Here is a 20,728-nt window from a genome sequence, read left to right as displayed (position 1 = left end):
ACTTACCGCGTTTCTGTTTTCCATTTGTTTACACCTTGCTCCTGCCAAGCTTGTCTTTAATAAAAGATTTCAAAGCAATTTTTTCTTTTGTATATATAGATTTTCAGCTTCTTGAACACGGCACAGTCAAAATCAGTCAACCCCCTTTAAGCTCCCCTGCAATTAGCTACAGAAGGAGCAGTGTTGGGGGAGAACGGCTCCGTTGTCTTTCATTCACTTATTTATTTATTTTCCTCAACAACTCGGAGGAAAAACGTTCCTTTTTGTTTTATTAATGATGTGCTTATGAAATGGAGCATTTGATGGTATGCACCCGGAGCAGGCAGAAGGCGAGCTTCCCCACGTCGCGCTGGCAGTGTGCTCGCTTTCTGATCTGCAGCACACTAGTTTATTCCAGATGTAGGCTCGCTCTGAACAGAGGCTGCCTGATGTACAATGGCTTCACCGTGGAGAGAAACGGCCTGCAGGGACCCACTAGAAGCTGCCAGCTGTATTCTCTATTCTCACTTGCAGTCAGTTACATAAGATGACCCTTTGTTTTTGGTTGTTTCCCCCCCCCCCACCGCAATTAGTCCAAATAGAATATTTATACCGTCTTTAAAAAAAAAAAGGTTTAATTATTTGTAACTTAGGCACTTTGAAGTTGATCAGTTTCAAGTGGAAAAATCTGGTCCAAAGGGCTGCCTGCTTGAAAGAGCCAAGTTGGGAGGAAAGTTGAGTCACCTAAAAGTGATGTAACTGCAGAGAACAAAAATTAGCCATTAGCCCAGCTGCAACCTGACTTGACCATTTGTGTTTCTCCTTGCTGTGTGAGGGAAGTCAAAAAATGCAGGTCTGGAAGGGATTTCAAGGGATGACCAAATTTCATCTCCTGCTCTGAGGCCAACTTTGACATATGTGGGTTCATTGTGCCCGTGAAATCCTTAGTTGGGAGGAATCCGCGGTCCCTCCATGTAGGCAGGTCTGCTGCTGCTCTGGGATTACAAGCAAAGTCAGTGGGGTGGATCTGAGCAGAATTAACATTTACTCTCAGGAGATGGGGAACTCTAAAGGGGCATTCTCGCTTCTTATTCCTTTGACACACTTCGGGCACACATGGGTGTCTTTCTGAGTGTCCATCTTGGCCAAATCTCAGGTGAATGAAATTTTCTGGATTGTCATATACAAGTATTCATTCCGTGATATGTAGTGAGCTCTTTCTCAAATGCTGCTGCTGCTGTGCTTATGATCTGCCTTTGGTTAGAGGGATATAATTTAAGTCTCCTTAAGAGTGACCAGGGCTGGATATTGCCTGTTCCCTGGCTGCAGCAGGAGCTGGTAGTGCCTCACTCCCTGTCCTTGGTGAGGATGTCTGGAGTTTGAGATACCTGGCTGGACTGGCATCAGCACATCTGTGCTTTGTGCATGAAGTGTTTTTGCACCAAAGGCCTGCATGTGCACATGTGCATATTTTTTGTGTCACTGGTGAACAAAGCTGGGGGGGAATGTTATTCTGAGTCATTTATAAATGAGGCTGTGAGAATTATTCTGAGAGGATGGGAAAATTCAGATGTTAATAGAAATATGGAACTTACAGCAGCCAAGCAGCAACCAGAATTGTGCAGCTGATCAAAGGAGACTGGTCAGCAGTTAAACTCGTCCTCTGGGCCCGGATTATGCAGGCTCCAAGGGCAGTGACATCATACCTGCAAACTGCCAAATCTCACTACACTTGGTGTTTCCTTTGGGTATTGTAAGTCTCTGGAGTGAGGTGAATGCACCAAAATCCTAGCTTTCATTTAAAGACTAAGTGAGCTTGTAGTCTTTTTGCTTATGAAGGCAAGTTTGAAAATATGATAATTCAAAAAAATTTCAAAATTAATCACATGCATCACTACTTTTTTTTTCCTTTTCTTCTTTTTTAAAGCATTTAGGCCTTGTGTTGTTGAACCTGGGAATCTCCAGTAGCTTAACAAAACTGGGTTTAAGTATAATTTAAATGCATTTACAAGTCCTTTGAATTGGCACAGAGCTTTACTATTAAGGCTTTCCTGTGATGAGCTAATAGAAGATGCTCATTCAAAGCAGCAGCATTTTTATCCAGCTGTGAAGTATCCTGTGCTCCTCTGTGCAGCTTCCTGGGGAGGGAAAGGGGGTTCTGATGGACACCCCCTATCTCCAGAGGCCTCAAGCAAAGGCTGGCAATCTGCTCTTTAATACTTAGCTTTCAAAATCTTGGAGTGACGTCCCTCAGAGGTACATGTGTATTGGTGGGGGGTGTTTGCTTTGCAGCGTGTGGTTAAATGAAGAGCTATGAATGTTTTATGAGGAAAAGGGAAAGAACAGTGAGGGTTTCTGATTTCCAGTTGATGCCGAGTTGTTTATTCCCAGTGAAATGCCTGCAGCTGACCGGCGGGGACTCAAGGGACAACCTTTTCTTTCACTGGAGCAGGTGACAGTGGCATACGAAAATGAGTGAAAGAAATACATGTTTGGGTACATGCCAGGTTTTTTTTATTGTGGATGTGTTCTTCTGTCCATGCTCAGACTGAGTAGTGTTTTACTTTCAAGTGCTTTTGATTTTAGTGGGCGTTCAAGGGGAATAAGGTGGTGCTTGCACAAGAGCAGCGAAGTCTTACGATTTGCTGTTAAGTGCTATGTAAACGAATATTCAAGAGTGGGCCAGTTAAGGGTAAATTTAGGATTTTTTTTTTTCGTGTAATAAAATGTGTGACAGTGAAGAGTGCTGAGGAGTGCAAGGCAGGCGCTGCACATAGTGGGCCTTGGTGTAACTCGCATTCCAAAAAGCTTTTGCAGATCATTAAAGGCAATTTTATGACTGCATTGTTAAACTTTATTGAAAGGTCTGCTTCCAAACTTGGTTTAACAACAGGACATTTGAAGTGGCATCTTGTGAGGAGAATAGATGGTCATCGTTTCAGGCTGGGCTTGGCTGGGGGAGGCAGAGGGATTGTATTTCTCTGTTATACTGTCTTCATTATTGGTGCAAGGTACTTTGTAGCGATAAAATATGTCTGGAGCATTTTCATGCTGTAGCTCTGTTCTGTTTTTAAAGAGGATAAATATAGTTGACTCTTGCCCCTGCATTTAACACGGTGTCTCATGTATCACTCTAATTTATTTTAAAGTATCCTCTGTCCTGACATGTCCTGTTATTCAGCAGGAGACTGGCCTTTTGTCAGGCATTGAAGATCCCAGTTAAACCTTGTTAGGATATTGCTCATGTTCAAGGCTTTCAAGTTAACAAATTACCCACAGGTGTATGTGTTTTCAGGCTCAAACTTTTGGGTAACCTCTTAAGAAAGCTGGTTTGTTTTTTATGTTTCTCCTACCTGTGGTTCAAGGGCTATGATAGATTAATATTAATGTTAACATTCCATTTAGTAATGTTAATATTGATAATTATTAATTATTCTTGTTAATTTTCACTTTGTTCCAGTATCTGAAAAACTCATACTGCATTTAAAAGTTTCGGTGATCAGGTGAAAAAAAAAAAAAACCAACAAAAATCCCACATTTTCCTCATTTAATAAAGGCTCTGATAAACAACATTGGCCTAAAATTTGCAGGTTACTGCCACAACCCTTGGGTTTGCTGTTATATTTAGCAGTTCTCCTTCTCAGAAACAAGCAGCAATTTGTGCATGCTCTTCACAGTTTGCCATGAAATTTTAATCATCTTTGCTACTTGGGCGTTTGCGTACTGCGAGAACGTTACTTGTGTGCATAACACACCCAGTCAGAAATAGCTGACCTGGTGCCTGGTGACTACAACACGTGGCTTAAAAATCCCCTCCAAATTGTGCATTTTGCTGTCTTGCAAGCTTGAAAACTTCCAAGGATTTTTCATAATTCTGTAATCCTGGTTCTTCCTCTCTCTGGGAGAGTCTTGCCAATTGCCTTACGTGTCTTGCTTGCTTGTTTTTCCCTTTCCTTTTTTTGCTCTTCTGCTATCCGTCACACTTGTGTTTCCTTGTGCCCAATCCTGCCAGTAGAACTCCTGGGAACTAGTTTGTGTTTTGCATTTTGTATTGCTCTGGAGTTTGTAAACCGCTTTTTGGATACATGTTTATAATAATTAAAAATAACCAAAACTAATAAAGGTGTCCTGACCATTGCTTATTACCTTGGTTATACTGAAAATTATTCTCTGCAGTGGGTAAATTTATTATTTACAATCTGTACAACAGCTGCCCAGTAAGAAATATTTGATTGGCAACTGATAATTTGAAGCCGCTGTTTTCTTTCCTGTGTCTCAAATCCTGCAAACCCCTCCGGAGAGGGAAACACTGCTATGTGATGCCGGTCTGGTCCCTGCTGCAACAGCAGCTGTGCTACCTGGTGTTCAAGGTCCCCCTTGGACCACGTCTTGCTCCTCTGCAGCCCTGCACGGCTCATCCTTGAGTTTTGGCGAAGGGGTTTGAGGCCATTGGTTGCTTCGGGAAGGACCAGGGCATTGAGAGCATCACCTCTGTGTGGCTCAGAAAAGCTGCAAACATCCCTGCAAGGAAACCTCTACATGTTGACCCTGCTCTGTGCTGCCTCCTCCTTTCTACCTCCTTCGCTTGGATTGCAGCTAATGTAGCAAAGCTCAGCAAAAACACCCGTATAACTTGAGCTATACAGGTGTGCGGTGATGGGCAGCACGGTGCTAAATAGCTCCCTCCTGTAGCCTCCCAGCCCTCTCTTGGTGTCCAAATCCAAATTCAAGGACTCTCTGCACATTTTCTCTCAGCGAGAAGGTTGCCGCATATGGAAGATGCACATCCTGAAGGGGACGGACGGGCTGGGAATCCAGATAACGGGAGGCAGAGGGTCAAAGAGGTCCCCTCACAGCATCATCGTCACCCACGTGGAGGAAGGCGGCTCCGCACACAGGTGAGGTGATGGTGTTACCTTCATGGGACTGGGTGTGATGGAGTAGCCATGGGCTATCCATGTTAGCCAGGTTCATGAGGCAAGTGTGGGTGTTTTGCCCTCCCCGTGTGTGAGGGTGAGAACATGGCATTTTTAGCGTAAAAAATTATTTTTGTGTTTGATCACTCAAGCTTCTTCTAGCATTGTTTAGTCCAAACTGTAGACAGATCAAACAGTTCCTTAGTGATTGAGTGAAAACCAAGGAGCCTGATGGCTTGTAGGGCTTTTTTCCCAAGTCCCTTTTTGGAAGATGGGTCTTTCCCATGGAATTGGCAATGTGTGAGAGCATGGGTTGTGCATCTCAGGTTGTGCTCACTTCCAATCCTGACCCTGTTCCCTGACGGAGTGGAGATGGAGCTGCTGCTCCCTGACCAACTCCATTGGGTCACGGAGAAGACTTGGGGGATCTCAGCCCTGCCAAGAGGGTGAGATGGCTCTGGCTGTAACAGTGGTTTCCTGGGGTTACCTTTCTGAGCCCCTTTTTATGGAGAACAACATACAATGCTAGCTTAGTGTCAGTGAGATCATGTGTTGTCCATGCCTCCACATCCCACCATGTGCCACCGGTGCCGGCACTGGGGGAGGACCACCCTGCAGCTCCATGTTCCCACTCTGTTTCTGCAGGGATGGCAGGCTGATGGCTGGTGATGAGCTCCTCATGATCAACGGGCAGTCGCTGGTGGGGCTGTCCCACCAGGAGGCTGTGGCTCTCCTCCGCTCGGCCGCTGGCCTGGTGCAGCTCGTGGTCTCTAGCAAGGTACAGACCTCTCCCAGATGCTCTCACAAATGTGCATCTGCAAATGTTTGTGCCAGTGCTTCGTGAAAAGGGCATATTTTTGATAGGCAATCACATGTGCACATTTGCTCCTCCAAATTTAATGTACAGCGAGACGTTACCTAAGTTTTGACCAAAACTCTTTTCTTAAAATACATGCTAAATAAAGCAGGCTGTTCTCAGCCTCTTCTGTGTAGCCTCAGTACCTCTCATCTCCATCCTGCGTGTGTGCCTGAGGTCTCCTGATGATGATCTCTTGTCTTGAGTTCCTTATTTTGTCCTTGTTAATAGTGTGGAGTGGAGCTCTTACAGATAAAGGAGCATGAAATTTCAGGGAAATGAGAGTAGAACTCATTTATCAGTTAGGCTCTTCATTCTGCTTTGATCGCAGAAGAGGTTGAGGGGATATTAAATAGTATTTTGTCCTTTGTTTAAGAAAATCCTGCCAACCCTTGTTTGCTCTTCTCTGTGGATCACATCCTGCCGCCCCCCTCGCTTGGGTTGCTGCAGGTGTTTGGTGGGTGGCCAGTGGGCTCCTGAAAGCGCCCAGGGGTCTCAAATAAGGACCTGCCTGCAGGGTGGGTTCGTCAGGGCCTTTGAGGGGGTGGCAGGAACATCTTGGTCCAAATGGACCACTCCTTTACCTGCATTTCCAGGGTGTCAGCAAGCCACTGTGTCAGTATTTTTATGTCTTTTCTTAGCTTCACCTTTAGGTTTCCTCAGCCATCCCAATGCCCGTTTTCTGTGGCTTTAGTGTCTGGATCCTCATTGGCTTCCTGGGATGCTTTATGCTCATATTTTTCAAGAAGAGGCTCTATTCTACCATACTGAAAGTGAAGAGCCTGTAACTTCTCTAATATTTCAGTTCAGTGAAGACAGTCAAGTTCATTGAATATCTTCTGTAGGATCACAGCTTGGTATTAACCCTACCAGTGTTTGTTCTGGAAACAACACACTTTGACATGAAGTAGCTACATTTTTTGTTTCTTTTAGACAATTGGACTCTGTCAAAACACAAGGCAGTAGACTGCATAGATTTCTCCTTAAGCTTAAAAGCTTGTTCACATGATGACCTCATCATGAAAAAGCTCATGGCATAAAACTTCATGTTCCTGGTCAGGCTGTGAATCTGTTTGTCCTGTGCTCTGTGCACTTGGGCAGTTTTCATGTCCCTGGAAGAAGGACTTGGAAAGGCAAGCAGTGGGGAATCTACCCTGTGCCATGTCTCAGGCAGCCTCAGAAAAGGTGTAAATGGGTGAAGTGTTCCCTAGCAGCTCCTTTGGGGCCTTATTTGTTGATATAGGAATGCAGCCTTGCCTTTTGGCCTGGTGAGTGCTCAGGAACATAGAATTTGTTCCGAAAGCAATAAAATGAGAGTCTGTCTGACCACTGCTTTCAGCTGATGCATGTGTTTGCCTGCAGAAGATATGCCAAAGACTGGAAACAGATCCTGAAGAATCAGGACTGAGTTGGTACAGGATTGGTGGTTCAGTTTTCATTTTGTTCTCCTGAGCAGTGTTGTCAGTGTATTATTCTTATGTGTGTAGGTAAATAGATGTGTGAAGGGAACATCCACAGGGAGGGAGCAGGAACGCAGGGTGTGATTTGGGAGGCAATGAAATGAGTAATGAGGTCTGTAAACTCTCAGTCTCCTCGCAGTAATGTTTAATAAACCCAAAGTGAGGAGGAACAGGCTGCTGGAGAAGTATTTATTTTCAATTCTCCTTTATGAAATCTAAATTTTTTAAACATATACTGGCCTGTGTTTATTATATATGCACTTTAAAACCAGGACTACTTTTTATAACCGGGCCTTTAAAGTCTGAGCACATGGAAGTGTGTAACAAGGGGAGGATTACCAGGGAGCTCACACTGGGCAGGTGAAATGGGTTTACTGTGACACTGGTGTTTTTTCTGCACGCGATGTAACGTATTTTGTTGTCTCTCGGGTAGGAATCTTCTGAAGGGGATTTTCTGAAGTGTCCATCTACCAGTTTGCCAGACTTGCTTAGCACTTGCTCAGTCCAAGACTCTGTCTCTTGCACTGACAATAAGGAAAACGAAGAGCCAGAAGAAGAACATGTGAAAGGAGTGAATGTGTCTTCTGAAAAACCGGTCGCTGTAAGTGTGGTTTTGGTGTGAAGTTTTCACTCTCTCCTCTGATGCCTGTTTGCATCTGTCACGTCTTTCTACAGCCTGACACTGAGCAGGTCCTGGGGACGGGGCCATGCCACCCAGCCCTTCTTTGCGTGGGATGTGGGTGAGAAGCTGCAGTGAGGATGGCAACTGCCACAGCACCTGCCATCTCTGCAGCAAGGCAGCAGCACAGGGAGCAGGAGCTCCAGTGTCCTCCAGCCTATGTCGCAATCACGGTTTTGTTTTTCTCTCTGCCCTTGGATTGTTTTCCACCCGCTTCCACTGCTTTTGTTGGATCTGATGCAAAGTCTCTCTCAGTGCTTACGCACTTACACGCTCTTCTTTCCCCTTCTTTTGTAACTAAAGCTCTTTAACAGTTTATGATCCAACTCTTGAAGTTTGTATTTGCTGTGTTGAAGCCAACAGACAGTTTTCAGTGGAGGGATAGGAAGTCCTGGCTGTGAACCGTAACTGAAGTTCTGCTGAATAAATGCTGCCAGTTGATAATCTCACTTGCATTCCCTTCAGGGCTGTATTAAGAAGAGATTAAGTGGGTTATTGTTATTTATTTGTAATGTAACAGCTCTCTGAAACTTCATTGGTCTTCTAGGCCTCTCTTGTGTTGTACAGACAAAGAATAAAGTGATGTTTCTAATCTAAAGAGCTTGCAGACTGATTTTCCAGCAAAGGAAAGCAGGTGGATTCACTCAAAGCTTGTATCTATTTATAATTTTCTCTTCTTGCCTTTTTTTTCCCCTTCTTTCTTCTGCTTCAGTTGTAATAAATATCCTAAACCTTTGGATGGCTCAGATATGATACTGGTTTGGTGATTTGTTTTGATTTTTATATTCTTACACTTGCCTGTTTCTGAGCAAAAGGCTACTCCCAGGATGAGTCTTGCACTGTAGTCAAACTGATGCTGGTATTCACTTCCTACCTGCCTGTCATCTCTGGCATACTTTGAGTCAGTGTTTATAACAGTTCTCACTCTCACACATCTCTTTACTCTGACAAGTTTTGTTATTTCTACACTGTCTTCTCATCTATGTGCCAGGGTACCTTTTTGGGGGGAGGAAGGGAAAAACACATAATCAGGGGATGCTTAGCAGTGATGACGGTGTAGTGTTTGTGTGCTAACTTGAGTGGGCACCTAAGCATTCTTTTGACTATCAAAATACTTCAAATTCTTCTACAAGCCATGGTTCAAATTCTGGTAATTTTTTCATAAGACTGTGGCTCAGCAACACTTCAAAATAAAAATCAGTTTTGTCAAAACCTAATTATATATGGCTTCATGATGCAGCTCCCTGGCATTCCAGCAACTCTTTCGGCACATGCTAGGAATTATTTGTCACTTGGTTTGCTCCTGTCTTTTCAGCAAGGCTCTGCCTGGTGGACGCCTTTTTTTAGTGTTTCCTTTCCAGATTAACATAATGCTCAGGGAAGCTCAAGGTAGCTGGGGTGCACATCACTGTTAAGACACAGCTACATGAGCATCCCAGAGCCCTTTGGCACCGACCTGAGTTTGGAGCCTTCCCCGATGTCCATCCCAGTGCCACTGCAGCTGGCTGTGGTGGTGGCCTAATTCAGAGCCAACTGGATTTGCCTGCCTATCTGGCACTCTCATGCCTGATGGCAATAACTGTATGCTTTTGTAATAAACCACTGGGATATGGAGGAGAAATCACAGAAATCTGGGTACAATAAACACATTAGGAGAGTAGCAGCAAGATTTTTTTCTTTTTCTTTCCTCTATTTCTATTATTAATTATTTTTTTTTTTATGAAAGGGTGTAATTTAGAGAGATGTAACAAGTTATTGGTGACTCTCGGGACCTCTTCTGTTTTTCCTTGATCCGCAGATGAAATAATTACTTTTCTGATCCGACGCACAGGGTGTCTTTGCATTCCCCTTGTAATTACTGTCTCAGCCTCAGAGTGCAGAGGGGCTCTCTACAGCCTGAGCTGGGCACTCTGTACAGTGTAGACCTCCCAGCTCTACCCTCGTCCTGATCCGTCCTCATCAGATCACAGCCTGAGCTGAGCTGGGCTGTGCAAATCCTGTGTGCCACTAGGCAGGACAGAGGAAGGTGAATGTATGGAAAAGATAAAATTCATGAGACTTTTTTTCACATGGCAACATGGTGGAGTTTTTTTGTAGCAAAGCTTAGAAGCTGATTTCAAGGCCAATATGAACTCAAAGCATCACATGATTTTATATTTTAAAATATATGTATAGTCACATAGATTATTGCAAAGTTGCTTTGGAAATCACTGTTCTTTGCTGCTCCCACACTCCTGATGATATTCACATGTCTTCTCTTTCTCTCATATATATTTAATTATATTTATACTGTAGATAAGGGATGACAGCGTGACTGATGATTAAAGAAGGAATTAAGCTGGACTGTTTTTGATCACTGCAAATGTAATTGTATTAGACTTCCAGGGTGGGTGGTACTGAAGGACTGGACCAGGTAACTGAGACTGTAGTCTAAGAGTCAGATGTCTTAGATTTGAAGCTGATTCTCCACCCAGCTCTGGCCAGGAGTTGTCTTCCTCACCTCTGACAAGAGATTAATGGATTTTCTTGTTTACTCTGTGGGGCTTTGTAAGGACTCCAAAGGGATGCTGTCAGGTGCTGGGTGGTTATGTAACAGTGAGTAATTCAGAGTGATTTATTGTCAGCTGAGGCTTCACTGTCCATTTTCTGACCCAAACAGTATATATCTAATTCTTAAACAAGTAAAGAAGATACTTCAAAACTTGCAGGTGCTCTTAGGGTTGTCCAAGGTATTCTTTCATTAACTTCTCTGTAAATACAGTTCATTGCTGAGTATTCAGAACCGTGATTTATAGACCTGATGGACTGTATAGTCTTGTTGTTAATGCTTTAGCACCTGGTTGCTTAAAGGCTGAACCAGGCAGAAAAAAACAATCACTTGGAATGAAGGTATGTATTCAAATCTTCATACTTGTAGTTACTTAAAACTCAGCTGGACCAGGCTCCGAGGAACCTGATCTAAGTTGAATCTGTTTTGAGATGGAGCCTGGACCAGGGATACCCCAAAGGTCCCTTCCAAACCTGGCTTACCCTACAATTCTATGAAAAAAAAAAACAATAAAAAATATTAAAATTATCTTTTCTAGTGGCTAAAGGTTGAAAATTTCCCTGTGAGCAAGTTCTTTGAAAGTCTTGAAGTTCTGCTCCAGTGTTTCCAGAAGGGAAATGGAGTCTGAGCTAGTCAGCTTCCCCAGGACACAGCAGAAGGGTCTAGTGACACTTGAAAACTGTAATTTAGGAGAAATATCACTTTCAGTCTTACTTGAAAGTCCACTTGTTAAGTTTCATTAATAAAAATTTCATAATACAATTAAATTGAAGCTCTGTTTTTACAGTCTCCTTATGTAAAGCCCTGTTAAACGTGAAATGACCCTTAAAGTTCTAACTTTAATAAAAGTTGTGCTGCCAGGCAGAAAAAGGTTACATTAATATCCTTTAAGTGCATTTCTTTCAGAGCTGGTTGGGCCAAAATATTCCTTAACTTCAGACACAAAATACTGGGCCAGAGAGTCACGTTGTTCTAAATGGTACTGAAGCACTTGGGGGATTTTAAACTCCTCCACCCCAATCCATATTTTGCTGTGTGCAGTTGACATTGCTATTTTAAAATATCAGTATTTATGTCCAAGTGAAATAGGATAATATGATAGTATTTGCCTTGGATGATTTATTTTTAATTCTAATTCACTTTTACTAGTATTTCTGTTCTTGAAATTGAATCTGTCACTTTACTGCTGGCTGATGGAGCAACCTGGGAAATGAACTCTAAAGAGAAAACTTATCTGCTAAGAGTTTGCAAAGTGTCTGGTGAATTTGGAGCATTTTTGGTCCCTGAACAGAAGCACGTGCCGTTCTTAGTTGCTCCAAAATTATTTACCTCTCTTTCTGGTAGTGCTGTGTTGTTCAATATATGATGGTCTGAGTACTTTTTAAATGTCCAGCATCAGTGACCAGCTTCACATTAACGGCTTGAAATTCCTGAAAGCTACTAAATAGAAGAAGAGGGCATCTGCCTTGGGAGGTTTGGATCCGTGGTTGCTGGAGGCAGGGATGGAAGGCTGGGGACTGTTCATCTGTACTTAAATCATGTGCTCTTCTCTTGGTATTTGCCATTTGCGATGCTGGAGGCATAGACCCTGAGCTGAGTCTATTCCATGCAGAGTAGAATTGTACAAAAGAGAAATTTCCTGTTTGGGAAAGGAGATCATTATTATCCCTACCTGTTGAGGGGGAGCTGGGAAGGGACACAGTTTGCTTCCCCATGCCCAAGCTGTCTGTGCAGGGAAGGCTGGGGACACAGCCTCTGGCAGCAACCTCAGCTGCGTGATCCTCTGATGTGGGGTGTCAGGCCCTTTTTACTGATGTTTAATCATTTTGAGTTGACCTGAAGTGTGTGATGTGTTGCCTTCACATCAGCTGTCAGCATGTTGCATGCAGAGATGACCGTGACCCAGCAAGGTTGTCATCCTCCTACCAGTAACAGAAACAGGATGTCTCCTGTTAAGGTTTCTTGCCTGATCTGCGTTACCTGATCCCTGCCAAAACTCTTTTTTCTTTTTTTTTTTTTTGGCTAGACATGTAACTGAAAGCATATAAGTAAACCTGTTTGTTGAATAGGAAGAAATGCATTTGTTTAACTCCTCTCCCTCTCCATTTATATTTTTTTTCCTGAGCTGTAGAACTGACCAGTTATTTTCTGCCATGAGCCTTTCTGTCCTACCAGGGAATCCATACATAATTACCTGTAGCCGTGCAAGCATAATAAAGACAAGGATAACAATGCCATAAGTTTAAAAACAGTCTTGGGGTCAAAAGTTCTTCTGGAAACACTTGGAGAGAATTTCAGAGAAAGCATTAGCATTGAGAAGGAACAGGAAGCATAACTCAACAATTAAATGTGTGCAGAGTGTGGGGAGGGGCCCTCGTTACTTGGAGGACTGGAGTGTTTGTTCCCATTAGGGCACTGCAGTCTCAACAGAACCTGCAGAAATACAGCTCACTCCTCAAAAAGCACTGCATGGCTGGGAAAAAAGCAAGAAAGGGCTTTTACTCTTTCAAGAACGAAATTTGCTTTGCAGTGAAGTGCTCTACTTGGGGTAGGGGAGAGGGAGAGAAATTGAAGAACCTGGTGTGGGGCTCAGCTGTGGCCAGCCCTTGTCCTGGGGCTGCACCTTGGCATGGCTCAGAGCTGTTGCCCTTCTCTCATGCTGTAGCTGCACAGACATGCTGGGTCCTACAGTGACTCTAGATGTGAGTTTTCAAAATAAGTACAGTTAGGAATTTGGGCAAGGGAAAATGATAAAATATTTGGAGGCCAAATCTGGTTCACAGGGTGTGTGTTGTTTCCAGAAGCCCTATCGTATTAAAATAAGCAATTGCAATTTGTCTTATTGAAGAGGAGTTGTTCAGTGATGGTGTGACACTGGTCAGGGCTGGGGGAAGGTGTTGGCACACATTGCATGAGTTTGGGGAGGAGGATGGGTGCTGAAAGGCCCCCAGGGGCACAATGTCACTGAATTACTGCTTTTCACACATCCTGGAATTCACTTGTCAAGGAGACATTAACATGAATGTGTTCTTCATGTCAGGAGGGAGGTCCTCAGAGTGCTCACATCCTTCCCTGAGCCTGGTTCCCAGCCTTTTAGGACCACTTTCTACTGCCTCCATCTTAAAGGCAAGACCAGAGAAAACTGTTTCACCCAGGGGCTATTACTCTGCAGGTTTCTCTGTAGACATGATGCAGTCTACAAAATGTGAAATATCTTTTGTTGCTTGGGCTGGTGGAAGATAACCTTTTTAACTTGTCCATAAATATCAATGTAGAAAATGCCCAGTTATAATTTTTGCTCTTCCTGTGTGATATGTTTGAAAGCTGAGTCAGCAGAGCAATAGAAACACAAGTTTATCTACAGTACAGGTTCTGCATGGTCTTTGTTTTTGTGAATGAGGGTTTTTCCCATAAAGCAACAGATACAGTACAGCCTGTCTCTCCTTTGGCTGTTTGGATAACTGCCCAGTTTTGAAGGAGATGAACTGCCTTTAACAAGCTAAAAATAACACCCTCATGGCACTGGAACAAGAGAGATGCTGTCACAGCCATGCGGTTCACATACATTAACAGAAGGATGATAAAGGCTCTAGGATTTGAGACTTAGTGTGAATATCACATCATCACATCTGCAAATTTTTGAGTGTGTACATTTACCCAGTCTTGGTTGGGCTTGGGTAAAACTCCTTTGAGATGTGCTGTGCTTGAATACATGCAGCCTGTATAATGCATGAGGCTTCAGATCCTTGATACAGGTATGAAAGACACTTAATGGTTGCATATTCTATATCCTCCTGTGTACTTAGGGTGGTATAAAATGTGGATTTGGAGCTGAAATGCAAACCCCCATGAGCTGTGTCATGGGAACACACTCTGCAGCTGGGGGTTGATGTTGTTAGGAAGGTCTTTCTTTATTCTCAGGAGAGTTGTTTATTTGGAGGACTGATTATTGCTTGCTTTGTCCCTCACTGTGAGTAGAAAGGTTGTCATTTAGGGAAAAAAGAAAAAAAAAAAGAGAAGCGATTTATTGTTTTTTGTGATGCAAAGGCTCCAGATTTGTGCTAAGCCACTAACTGAGTGTTTATTACAGAAAATAACAGAGGAGCTGAATGAACTTTCACGTGACTTGAGTTCCACGGGTGTCACAGAATTAAGGAATCCTTTAGGTTTTCACTGTTTACCAGGACCAGTCTTCTGGGACCTCTCTGCAGCGCATGGAGACATCTCGTGGACAGTGACTAAATTGCATGGAGATGTGTCCTACTTTTGATGTTCGAGGGGAAAAAAGGATAAAGCATAAAAAAGAGAACAGCAGGGATCTGTTTGTGTGCATTTGATTTCCTTTAGCTTAGAAGCTGTTTCTAGTGAAAATCGTAATATAATGCAGAAGTAGAGTAATCTGGTCCAAAAAGGATTGGGAACTGTTTAGCTGGGAGCATCTTACTGTTTCCAAGGCATATGCTGTCTGTGCTGTGTGTTTCTTGGAGAACTTAGCTGTGTTAGCCATTTCCTGCATTTCTTCCTATTTAAAATTATATTTTTAAAGTTTTTTCTCTTCAAAACATTATTAATAATTTTAGCGACTGTTTGGAAACCTGAAAGTGAAATCTGCTTTGCTTAACTGCAGCCCTGACCAGTGAGTCATGGGAGCCAGCACAGCTGGGATCCTGCTACATCAGGAACCTGCAAGTATCCTCTGGACAGTGGTCAACACGCTGAGGCTCTTGGTATCAAACACATCGAAGGAGGTTTTGGAGTGTCTTGTGCCAAATAAGTAGAGTGTTCTGGAAGATGAGAGTAACTTAGCTCTGCCATAGTTTCCAGTGTGTTTGCTGAGGCTGCATGGGCAGGTATCGCTGCTGGCTTTGTTCTGGTGAGTGCTAGGTTATGTTTCATGTGCAGGTTTGTGTGGGGCTACTCTGTGGACTTTGTAAAGAGCCATAAAAACAGCTGTTGGGGGTTTTATGCTTCCTGAAGCGAATGGTAATGCCCCTTCTAGCAACTACTGCTTTACACTGAAGGCTTAGAGTGGCTTTTGAATGCAGGCATTTGGTAAAGTGGCAGACTAGACATTCTTAGAGACCACTTTAAAGGCTTTTGTTTTGTTTATTTGACATTTCCACCTATTCAGAAATTAGGGCAGCTCCAGTTCTTGACTGTTTATCAAATTCCTTGACCTCCTACTGCACGTGGACCAGGAGTTCTCCAACGCTTCCTTTAAAATTCAGTAATGCAAGCCTTGGGTTCCCATCCCCTTTGGCTAGGCAGGAGGAAGTACAGGCTACACCTGGTGATATCAGCAAGTGTAATTCCCAGGGGAGCTGCTAGTGCTTTGTTTCACCAGCAGTGCTGAACAGAGCCCAAACCTGAGCCCTCCTGGAGGCTTTCTGGTGGAACCTGCCTTGGGCAACATGCAGAACTGCTCTCCACCCTGTTAGCCTTGCCCTGGTGGGAGAAACCAGGGCACAGGGTTTTTCTCAGGTGCCAGTTAAGGCACTGAATTAGTGCTGACATGGAGGTGATGTTCCTTCTCTTTTCCTCTGTCCATGGCTCAACGTGGTTCTCTGTGCTTGAGGGGTTTTCTCCCCTCATGACGGTGGGGAGCAGTGTTGCAGTGGAGTCCTCTAGCTTGCACCAAAAATTACTAAATCCGGGATTAAATTGGACTTCTCGTGAGTCCCATGGCTGAATTGATGGAGCTCCCTGGACATTGGGAGGTGCTGTGTTTTGGAAAAATGCCCCTGGGTGCTGCAGCCCCTGATGCAGTGTGTCCCAGCTCATCAGTCTCCTTCCAGGGTCTGGGAGGCTTTGTGCGTATCCTAAAACAGAACAGTAAGGCATGAAAAAGTCGGTGCCATCCAAGATTAGAAAATCCGTGTCCTCTGCATCAATTGCAGTGTTAATTCTCGTAAATTATAGTGCTGCAGTTTGTAATTTATCTGGGAGATGGATTCAATTAAATTGAAAAAGAGCTAATTTAAAAGTGAAGGTATTTTACTTTCCGTGCAAGGCAAAGGGGCATGTGGAGTTCCCTGCCTAGGAGATACATTTAAGGCTTAAAGCATGCTGTGCCCCATAAAGCAATAAATAATTGCACAAATAACTAGAACAGCTAGAATTATAACAGATCTTGGAAGAAAATCTCAAAAACTTTTGGAAAGGTTAAGGGCTCTAAGGCATCAGCCAGTCTCAAGAGGCTAGGAAGAAAGACTTTGTTCAGGAAGCAGGTGAAACCAGGTTTGCATTGGGTATTTTGTGTTTTTCTCTGGAGGGTCTGTGCTGGCATGTCATGTAGACCCGTTGGGTCCATCCTGATGGTTGCCCCACATACAGCAGTGTTGGGATGTTTCATGTTTAAGTGTTTGGAATAGTGTTGCTTAAGGAAAAACAGTCAGGACCAAAGAAGATGAGGAATTACCCCATGGAGCTTGTGCAGGGGCACAGCCATTCCTCTTCCACATTGCTGCTCTGAGGAAGGGCAGTGGTCTTGCTGGTGGACTTGCTGTGCCAGTGCAGGTGGAGCTGAATTTGGCATGCTGCAGAGTTCTCCGTCTGATCCTCGCTGTTTCACTCCCAAACTACCAGGTTAAACTGTCTCTGTGGTGCTCACGCTCTGCAGAGCAAGCCAGGCTGTGGCGTGGGGAGTCAGGTGGGCTTGCAGATGGGGAAGGCAGCAGCTGAGGAGCTCTGCAAGGGCAGCAGTAAAGCAGTTTGCTTATTAAATTGTATCATCCCCTGTGTGCCGTCTCGTTTTTGTAGATCGGCAGCAATTGCCAAGCTGTTTGCGGTTAAACAATGCAGACTGTCATAATCCTGCTCCTCATCTCGCCTCATTAAAGAACCTGGTCACGCTGGAGCTTTGCCCGGGCGAGGACTCCGAGGGCAGTTGTTCGTCCTGGTGCAGTGCCAGGACCGTGTGTCCCTGATAGCGCAGTTTCCTTTGAAATCAATTGAGATGTCACCGTCACTTGATCCCGGAGCTACTTAATGAACTGGCAAAATGGGCTCTATTTTTAGATCTCCCTTCAAACTACTGTGTGTGTTAAAGCTCCCCTTGTCCTTAAAGTCGGGACGGCATTGGGTAGGATTTATTGGTTTAGTTTAATACAAGACCTACAGAACTGGAATAATAAGCTTCATTTCCTTGAAAGTGAGGAAAATTAAAATGGCATGGTTAAACCTGGGCAGCCGCCTCGAGACAGTAAAGGAATATGTTCACGGCCAGAAGGATAAGGTGGAGCTGGGTTTTTCTTCTTGTCTAAGTTATAGGAGAACCAAATACGACAGACACATGCCTTTGGGGAGTTCTTGCAAGCTTTGTAGATCGGATTTCTAAGTGTTTTTTGAATAGGATAGAACTCCTGGTGGTTTACTAGGCAAGATCAACAACTTAAAAAGAATATCTGCTTCATTGCAAATGCTAGACCGTCTTTCCCTACATGTTTATAATTAATGTCAGAAAAATACTTTTGCTAAAACAAGAAAGGAATACAGACATAGGTAATTTAGTTTTTTTTACTCCTCATTGTAGTCTGAAGCCAAGTTAGACAAAATATAATTTCAGGAAGCTGCTGAGAATGTCTTGAGGCTTTGCCTAGCATCCATGTTTACACACACATGCCCTTCTGGGGATCATATGTGGGGTTTGGGGGTTTGATGTCTATAGGCTCACAGCCTCCTGGATTGTGCAGCGATGAGGGGAAGGAGCAGGGGGTACACAGTTTTAATGCAAGTGGCAATTGTCTCCTGGTTTTCCTCCCGTCCCACCAGATGGAAATCTGTGTAGCTGCAGAATGTATCTTTACTTTGCTTCTGTGGCACAGTCAAAGTACATGTAAGCAAAAAAAAACATCATTTAAGCAACAAATGAAACTCAAAGTCCATGTAGTAGAAACACAAGATGTACCAAACAGGTCACCCTTTAGCCTGGGCTCTGGGTGGAAATTGACCCTGGCAGAAATGATTTCACCATCTCTTTGTATACTCTATAAACTAAGTCATTTTTTCTACCATCCTCTGAGCTGGAGGAAGTGGTCCAGCTTTGGTCTGGGAGTTGTGTGGTCTTACCAAGTGTAACTGCCCATGTCCATACCCGTGGCAGAAACCAAACAGCTCTATAGCTCCAGACTTGAGCTGGGTTATGCTCAGCTCCAGAAAAATCAGGTTAGACTCATCCGTGTCTGTTAGGATAGTTGAACAGCATGCTGGCAAAATTGTCTGCTTTGGTGAGGCATCCCTCTCGTTTTTCTTCATCCCTGTGCTTCATATGTTTCTCCACCACAGAGTTAACATTGCCCTTCTGCACCAATTGTTTTGTAAACCTCCAGCTACATGATTTTTGTGTTTGTGCAAATGATTTCTACCTTTCTACAAGGGAGGCATTCTCACTTCATAAAGAGTGTTTTTACTGGTATGGTAAATTTCATTGTAACTTTGTGAGATCCATGAGGTCCCACCTCATTTTCACATGCTTATGCTGTCTTATAGGTACCCCAGAAGTCTCCTGTAGGGAGAGTTTGTGATGCTTTGGCTGTGGCCTGATTGCTGATGGGTGGGGTTTTGAATCTGATGTTTTACATCTTTTCTGGAATGAGTCCCTCATTAGGATGACCACATAATAAGTGCTGGGTTTTTTCAGACTGATGAATGAATCAGATGGATCTGATTGTACATGCAGCTGTGAGCTGCAAAGCATTTGATACTAGAAGTGGACTCTGGAGTAGTTGCTGCAATGCCTTGAAAAATCAACAAGAACTAGCTAGGGTGTCCAAACTTTGTGTAAACTACGTGTAGGTGTTCATGTTGAAGGGGGGGGAGGGGGAAGCAGTTTTCCAGCTTCCTGTTTTCTGCCAGTTTTGTGTTTTCCTGAAGTTTCTACCCTTTGAACCGAAATCATGAAGTCTAGACTGTACAAAAGATAAACTTTGAGTTTCTTGCCTTGGGGATAAGAAGGACTGGGGAATGGGAAGCAGGTTCTGGGAAAGACTGTCATTTTTAAGATTGACTAGTAGAAGTAGAAAGTATTTTTACAGTGAAGTGTTTCATCACTTGGGTGGGATTTTTTTGAAACTGACTTCCAGCAATTTAAATAGTACATTAAAGGTTTAATGCTACTAGTAAAGATTTTGTTGGCAGTTTTGTCATCCTTGCCATGAACGGTGTGAATAATCATGTAGAGGATACATAGTGGGTAATGGAGTGAGAGTGTAGAAGAATTGATGTGTGCATGGGGGAGTGTATTGAGGATCACGGTGAGATGGCACATCCTGGAAAACGTGACTGTTGTAGCTTGGTAAAGGGAGCAGAGAGTGGAGAAGGAGTTCACCAGCGTCTTCCAAAAACGCATGGGCTGGTGAGAGTCTTTGCCCATGGGCAGCTCTGCTCATCCCTGACCACACAGGAGCAGGAGGCAGGGGATATGTGACCTTGTCACCTGCATCTGGGCAAACGCAGCTGGTAAACAGAGGACTCCTGTCCTAGTGCCTTTACTCAGGGTGACGGGGTTATGATTACTCATGTAAATTTAAATTACGTATTTCTAGGCTTTTAAGTGCTTAGTGGTATAATCTTCTTAACTTTCTCTTAAATAAGCTTTTCATCCATTGCATTAGCATTCAGTCGCAGACAGTAACAATAAAATAACACTTTTAAAAGTGGTTTTCTCTATAAGTATATGATGTCTCTGGAAGCTTGCAATAAAAAACTACATTAGAATTTTGATAAAATGCATGCAGAAGCACCTGAATGACGTACCATGGGTGGTGGAGGCGTTCTGGGGGCATTAGTGTGGTGCCCTGCAGAGGATGCCTGGCTATACAGAGCTGTACCTTTGCCTGTTGGTAAGATGTGCAACAGTGTCCAAAGGCATTGCTGAAAATTGCTTACAGAAATGTGTGCTGGCTTAATACAATGATGTGTTTTGGAAGAAAAGATGATATGCAATGGAATTTTCTGTCCCTTAGTAAAAATGAGAGGAATTGCTCTAGTCAACAGCTCTAGTTAACAGGATTTTTTTTTTCTTTTTTTTTAGGTGATGGAAACTGAGAAGTCTCAAGATCCAGCCTGTGCAGAAGTGTCCAAAGGAAACAACCAGAGTCCAACTCTGGGAAGTGGCATACTGAAATACAGAAGTCGATCCCAAGGTGAAGCTGGGTTGATAAAAGATAGCAGTAGTAGAATTTTTCTGTTGTGTATTTATTTTAGCTCTCTAAAAGTGAGGTAGCATTTCTTTCCTTTGAAGATCACATTAGTTTATTTTGGAAGGAAAAACTCATCTGTAAGATGTTTGCA

The 20,728-nt window shown here is 43.5% G+C and overlaps 1 protein-coding gene across 6 annotated transcripts in view; it reads left to right on the top strand.

The window, feature by feature from the left end:
* PDZD2 (PDZ domain containing 2) overlaps positions 1-20,728 on the top strand; it is a 204,399-nt gene that overhangs the window by 143,271 nt on the left and 40,400 nt on the right. For 5 of the 6 annotated variants that reach the window (XM_032675773.1, XM_032675770.1, XM_032675772.1 and 2 more), the window contains 4 exons: positions 4,735-4,877; positions 5,541-5,673; positions 7,645-7,812; positions 20,469-20,580. In XM_032675773.1, the coding sequence (XP_032531664.1) occupies positions 4,735-4,877; positions 5,541-5,673; positions 7,645-7,812; positions 20,469-20,580 (556 nt within the window). The remainder of the gene's footprint in view (positions 1-4,734; positions 4,878-5,540; positions 5,674-7,644; positions 7,813-20,468; positions 20,581-20,728) is intronic. The other variant, XM_032675774.1, reaches the window with a different exon arrangement.

The sequence above is a fragment of the Chiroxiphia lanceolata genome, chromosome Z (genome assembly GCF_009829145.1).
Source record: "Chiroxiphia lanceolata isolate bChiLan1 chromosome Z, bChiLan1.pri, whole genome shotgun sequence".
Taxonomy (NCBI): Eukaryota; Metazoa; Chordata; class Aves; order Passeriformes; family Pipridae; genus Chiroxiphia; species Chiroxiphia lanceolata.
Note: the sequence above shows the minus strand (reverse complement) of the source record. Positions and strands in the feature narration are given on the sequence as shown.